At 38.4% G+C, this 6,953-nt stretch overlaps 1 protein-coding gene across 1 annotated transcript; it reads right to left on the bottom strand.

Annotated features, from left to right (window-relative positions):
• Positions 1-2,462: 2,462 nt before the first annotated feature.
• LOC149421160 (mediator of RNA polymerase II transcription subunit 11-like) lies at positions 2,463-4,681 on the bottom strand. The gene is made up of 2 exons (XM_089635866.1): positions 4,377-4,681; positions 2,463-3,384 (listed from the first exon to the last, which is right to left on the bottom strand). Exons 1-2 carry the CDS (start codon positions 4,450-4,452, stop codon positions 3,035-3,037), a joined length of 426 nt encoding a protein of 141 aa, XP_089491992.1. The 5' UTR covers positions 4,453-4,681; the 3' UTR covers positions 2,463-3,034.
• Positions 4,682-6,953: the final 2,272 nt, after the last annotated feature.

Here is a 6,953-nt window from a genome sequence, read left to right as displayed (position 1 = left end):
TGGGGAAATTAGCTATGTCTAAAGTTATCAACCAGAACTTTGGAAACCTACACTTAAAACGTAATGATGCGATAGTTTCTCTTGCGGCGGTGACCAGCAGTGTCAAAAATCAGGGTGTGACTATGGCAATAGATCCATTAATGCTATTCCATCGTGTGTGTATTGCCAAAAAGTCTGAAAGTGAACTTAAAGAATATTTTTAATATGAACTCTCTCCTTTACCATTGTTTCTTTTCTCAGAGTAAGGCATGCGCAGAGGAACGAAGTCTATATTTTATTCATCATTCAACCCTCTAAAAATTATACAGAACTGGGAAGCAGTAAAATACACGTAGTAATTGATGGAGGATATTTACTGCAAAAAGTTGTATGGGGTCGTGCTCAACCTTTTTCAGTAATTTTCCAGCAATATGTCAGGTATGTACAAAATCATTATGGATCCAATGCAGTAGTGGTATTCAATCGATACCCAGATTCTATGGAAAAGACAAGCACTAAAGGGGTGGAAAGAGCACGGCGTGTCACAGTTACAACTTCTGCTGAAGTTTTGTTTTATGAAAGCATGCACCCACAAGTGCCACAGGAAAAGTTTCTGGGAAATGAGAAGAACAAGTCTCGTTTTATTTCCCTACTCAGCACCTCATTTTCACGATCCCACATAACGACAGTACAAGCTGAAGAGGATGCTGACGTTCTCATAGTGAACACAGCAAATTCGTTGTCATCTCAACATGATGTAGTCATAATCGTTGGTCAGGATATTGATCTGCTGGTACTCCTCACAGCTCTCTCACCTCCCAACGTATATTACCAAAAAGTTGGAAAAGGTAAATCACCTAACGCGTTGTACTCGAACAAATGTTTTAAACACTTTGAAATAGTTGAAAACATTTTATTCCTTCATGTCATAAGTGGTTGCGATACAATTGGAGCTCCGTTCAGTCAAGGCAAACACAAATTTTGTAATATTCTTCTCAAGAACCACTCAGTGAATGAACTTGTTCGTGTATTTCAAGACCCAAAAGCAAAGACAGAAACAATCACTTTGGCTGCCGAACAACTATTTGCACTTTTGTATGGCGGCAACGAGAAATCAAATTTGGAAAATTTAAGGTACATCATTTTTGTCAAAGGAGAAAAAAAGAACAAATTCAATTTATCCAGGCTACCACCCACCAAAGATGCAGTCCAGCAACACGCTTTAAGAACATACTTGCAAGTGCAGACTTGGCTTGGTAACGATAAAGATCCGACTGAATGGGGGTGGAAAAAGGATGCTGTTGTGTTACTTACTCCAGTAACAATGTTGAAGGAAGCTGCACCTCAGGCCTTGCTGAACTTCATATCATGTCAATGCAAAAAAGGTAAGGCTGGAAAGTGCACCTGCAGAAAGTCGAGTTTGAAATGTTCCCTACTCTGCATTCATTGCAATGGCAACTCCTGCGAAAATGCTGTAGAAGCCTTCGTTGATGACGATGACGAGGAATATGATGACCTAGTTGCCACAAATTTGGGTGAAAAGACAGATGAAGAAGCTATTCAGGGCCAGAAGTAAAAAACTATAGTCAAGGGCTCGTACTTCTGTCTAAACTGATCTACCATTAATTTTATTTTTTGTTATGCTGACAACATAACTAATAAAGAAAAGAATGTCAATAAATGTTAATTTTAGAAAAATACCAAATTTTTATCTTTTTTATGTACCTTATCATCTTAATTGTATTAATAATCTTAAATGTATGTTGTGATTACGTTGATAGGCATGTCAGACCAAGCTGCGAGCACAAATGTAGTGGCTTGGCCTATTTTAGTGGTCTTCCCATTGGGAATGTATGGCGACCGATATGCTGAAATAGTCTATCTACTATATTTATAGCTAGGTCTGACACAGGCATTACGATTGTTGTCAACGTATATGTTCTTAGAACAATAATTGTTAAATAAAAATAAAATCAAGGAATGCCAAGTTTAAAACACCTAACCTCTGTTTCAATTTTTTGCCTGGTTTTGGTGGATTAGAGTTTGGATACGTAATAGAGATAAAAAATGTAAATTATATACCTATTTCTTTAACGAAATTTTATTTTCTACAAAATTATTATCAATAAATTTTTCACAAAATTGTACTGGAAACGAGGTATTTATAAAAAACCAAACCTAGTCACGCAAAAAACTTGTTTTTTCAAAAATATACGCACCTTTACGACTTTGTACCTCGGTACCTATTAGAGATAGAAGAAATTCTTTACCACAAAAATTGTAGGTTATTTTATGTTCTATTATATTTGGGAATATATTTTAGCCAAAATTTGCATTGGAAATGAGGTATTTGGGAAAAACAAGATTCTGGCCCGATTTTGGCCAGTTTTTTCAAAATGGCGGCGCGTGCACAGGTGCGCCAAGGTCGGAAACTCAGATTTTACATCAGGGGATCAGTTTATATAATATATAAAAAAATTGGGACTACCGGAATTACTTCGATCGCGAATCGCTAATTGCACTGGCCTATTAGCGCACTGCCCATTTTTGTGAGTACAAGTGGTAAATATTGTTTTCAATGATTACAATGATGATCGTATTATGTATTAGTACATAGTAGGTATGTAAAAGTTCAAAATAGTTCGTTTTAGGACTCTCTTCATTCAAATCACACTTATTTAATCCTGATGGCTTATTAAAATTAAATGCAATGAGTTTATAAAATCAGTAACTTTCCTCAGGAAAGTAACTCCGTTGGCTTTGCCAAACTTATGGGAATATTTTTGCTTCAGTTTTAGCAATTAATCAGCATTTTAGGGCAGTCATTGGACTAGCAATACGTCATGTCTTGTGCCGAGAGCCACTTATGAGCGGTTGTTTGGCCCGACTGAGCTGTGGCCAGTTGGCACCTGTAGAGCCAAGCAACTCTGAGCGTCTTATCTAGTTACATTCATATATCTATGGATAAACATTGATTTTTAGTTTTACAATTTAAAATATTGAAGAGTGGATATTTGTTTTCATTTTAAGCTTATACCTATTACATCAGGTATTGTCATCCGGGGCCGAGACTTGAAGATGTAGACGTTGCCAGAGATGCAATTCCATTGACTTTGGTGTCATTGGCAGCTCTGTTAGCGAGGGCGAGATGAGCAGACTTTGATCTATCCAGGTCGTTGACCCAGTCCCGCACATGCTCCAACCGATGCCACGCCATCTGCAGAACCTTCTGTGAAGCGTATCCCGATCCCTCGTGAGGTTGACCGGTTGATACTTGAGTTATGTAGTTTATGTGTTCATTCAATTTGGACTCGACAGAACTGAGAGTCTTCAAAAACTGATGTGTGTGTGTCTCTGCCTGTTTTTGGCTGGATTTTTCCTTACTAAGTTCAAGAAGGGCATGACCTGAAAGAAATTAATGAATTTATAACATAATATCCAGCCCCGTTTAGAAATTCCAGCCAAACGGGGCTGGATATTATGTTATAACATAATATCCAGCCCCGTTTAGAAATTCAATCTCCTCAAGGGTATATACGATTTGAGATTTTCACGGCCAAAAGTATTATAATGATTTATTTTTGGGGTATTATGCCTTATTGCGCTACCTCTAGGCACACATCTGTCCTGATGATGGACACTGTAATGCTATCCGAAACGTTGGCTAAAGAAGGAGGTAGCGCAACACGGCATAATACCCCAAAAATAAATCACTAAAATCCTCAAGTGTACTTTACATTTTTTGTTATTGAAGCTACCTTGACTTCAAATGATGTTTTAAAGTTTTCAAAACAAGTTTTCTACCTCAAATTTTAAGTCATTCCAAGAATGTGTACCCAGTGCATGAAAAGCTTTCCCCAAATTTTAGGATTGAAACAGTTTGTTCTGAGCACAGAAATAGTTGTTTCTCATTGTAATTAAACTGATATGAAGGGTTTTAAATAATTTACGTGTTTTAAGGATGAGGCGCGCCTCATTCTATTTACTGATTTCCCTCACGCAGAGGTCAGTCAAATGTGATGGTGCCAGTCTGTTCGCTGATTTATACACGATAAGACACATTTTAAACTGAACTCTGTGACTCAAAGCCAATGTAGGCGATCACGTAAAAGATGTGACGGTATGTGGTGGCACCACATTAGACAAGCCACTGCGTTGAATACCCCTTTCAGTTGGTTCAAATTTAAATTAGACAATCACGTAGAAGATGTGACGGTATTCGGTGGCACCACATATTAGACAAGCCACTGAGTTGAATACCCCTTTCAGTCTGTTCAAATGTAAATTAAGCAGACCAGCATAAAAACTAATGCAGTAGTCGAAAATAATACCAAAATGGAGACGTGTTGTGTACATAATGAGTGACTGGTTTATTTATGATATTGGGTGTTTCTAACCTGCGCTTTGAAGGCACGTCATTATATCTTTTTCAATTGATTCCAAGGATTGGAGGCGTTCCATTGGAGCCGTCATTTTTTGATATATTATCTCTCTTTAATTTGTCGCGTTTAGCATTTATTTAAATATATGCCTAACACGTAAAATATAATGGCACATGTGAAATCATTTTACCGATTGCGTACCTATTCAACACAATATATATTTCGGCGTGAATTGCTAAGATTTTTTATTAGTCAACTAAATTGCTTATTGCAAGTTTTTGTTATTGTTTAGCACGAAAAAGTCATGTCAAAAACAGACAATCGACAATGTCGCTTTTTTTAAATTGTCTATTAATTTTAATTGTCTACATTCAATTCGTACCAGTACACATGCGCAGAACATGTTTAAAATTATATTTATTAATCTAAAAAAACACATTATTATAACTAACTAACTAACTAACTAACCATCACGCCGTTTCCCCGCAGGGGTAGGCAGAGAGGACGGACCGCCAAACAACTCTGTCTTGGCACACACTCCTTGCCTCATTCACATTCATACATCGTCTCATACATACTCTTCTATTGTTCTGACTCTTGACATGGCCCGACTCAAGTATCTGATTCACTTGGTCGTGCCATGTCTTCCTCGGGCGCCCCCGACTTCTGCTACCATTCACATTTGCATCGTATATTCTCCTTACACTCCTTTCTTCGCTCATTCGCTCTACATGCCCAAACCATCTAAGCGTCCCTTTCTTGATCTTACTCATTACGCTTACATCAGCCTTGCACTCTTTGCGGATATCCACATTCCTCACACGATCATACATGGTTTTACCACACATACGCCTCAGGGATCTCATTTCAACAGCATTCAATCTACTTTCATCCTTTCTTTGCCAGTTCCATGCCTCACTTCCATACATCAGGGTAGGTACCAGCACTCCATTGTGGACTGCTAACTTCGCTTCTTTGGACAATTTTTTGTTAGCGCCAACTGCGTTCAGTCCTCCATTAATGGAGTTACCTGCATTTACTCTTCTTTCAATATCTCTGTCAGCCTTCCCATCACTCGTAAACATGCTTCCTAAATACACAAATTCATCCACCTGCTCCAAGTATTCCTCATTCACAGCTATATTACACACTGTTTTCGTACTTTCTCTTTCAAACACCATTACTTTAGACTTACTTACATTCATCATTAACTCATTCTTCACGCATACTTCGTTCATCCTAGACACGAGAGACTGCAGATCATCCATACTATTAGCAATCAGCACCGCATCATCAGCATACAACAGGCAACATACTTTCAGATTACTCAAATTCGCGCCCAATCCCACATCTTTCAATTCTTGCATACAATTATCCATGTATAGATTGAATAACCACGGTGACATTACGCAGCCTTGTTTAACACCTTTTGTGATATCAAACCACCCCGTAAAACCACCGTTCACCCTAACACATGCAACGCTTCCCTCATATAGAGACGCAATTGCCTGAGTCAGATTCGCATTCACTCCATACTTGGACAACACCTTCCATAGCTTTTTCCTGTCGACTCGGTCGTATGCTTTTTGTAGATCTACAAAGGCACAGAAAAGTTTCTGGTTTTTTGCCAGAAACTTCTCGGTGAGCATACGCAATGAGAAGATCTGGTCCATGCACCCCCTTCCACTCATAAAAGCACCTTGCACATCCCATATTTTATCCTTTGTTTCCTTTCTTACCCTTTCAATCAAAATTCTACCATACAGCTTGCCAACTGAACTTAGCAGGCTAATAGCCCTATGATTCCCACATTCCATACGTGACCCTTTACCTTTGTATAATGGCATGATCACTGCTCTTCTCCAATCTAAAGGCGTGTAACCTTCCTTTAAACATTGGTTAAAAAGATTGCACAACCATGTGAGAATTATACGGCTACCTCCTTTAAAATATTCAGCAGCAATATTGTCGAAACCGACAGCCTTACCATTCTTCATATACTTAATTGATCTTTCTATCTCATCCATGCTAATTTCGGTAACATTCAGTCCATCATCGTTCATATCTGATTCGCCGCTAGAATCACTGTCACTCACTTCGCTTTCAAAGACTTCCTCGAAATACTTCATCCATCTCTCTTTTATTTTTTCCTCATTCGTCAACATTTTTCCATCTTTCGATTTTATTACTTTCATGCTTCTGGTTTCAGGGCCACACCGGGACCTTTTGACTTCCTTCCAAAACAACTTAATGTTTTCTTGGAAATGGTTTGTCATTTTCATTCCTTCTTCCTCTTCCAGGCGTTTCTTTCGTTCTTTCACTCCAACTCTTACTTTTTTCTTACATTCCTTATATACTTCTTTCGCTCGATCCTTCTCTTCGCTGGAAGCACTGCCAGCCGCAATCAGACATAACCATGCTTTCTTCTTCTCTGAGACCAGTGCTTTAATATCATCATCCCACCATGCATCACCTTTCTTTCTACCTTGCGTACTTATTCCACACACCTCTCTAGCAGATTCACAAAGACTCACTTTTATGTGGTTCCATGTTTCGTCTATGCTTAGACCATCCATTTTTTTCTCATTCAAT

The sequence above is a fragment of the Hesperophylax consimilis genome, chromosome 9, assembly GCF_061612785.1.
Source record: "Hesperophylax consimilis isolate HC1 chromosome 9, BYU_Hcon_1.0, whole genome shotgun sequence".
Lineage (NCBI taxonomy): Eukaryota > Metazoa > Arthropoda > Insecta > Trichoptera > Limnephilidae > Hesperophylax > Hesperophylax consimilis.
The sequence above is the reverse complement of the archived record's forward strand: the minus strand, read 5'-3'. Positions and strand labels throughout refer to the sequence as shown.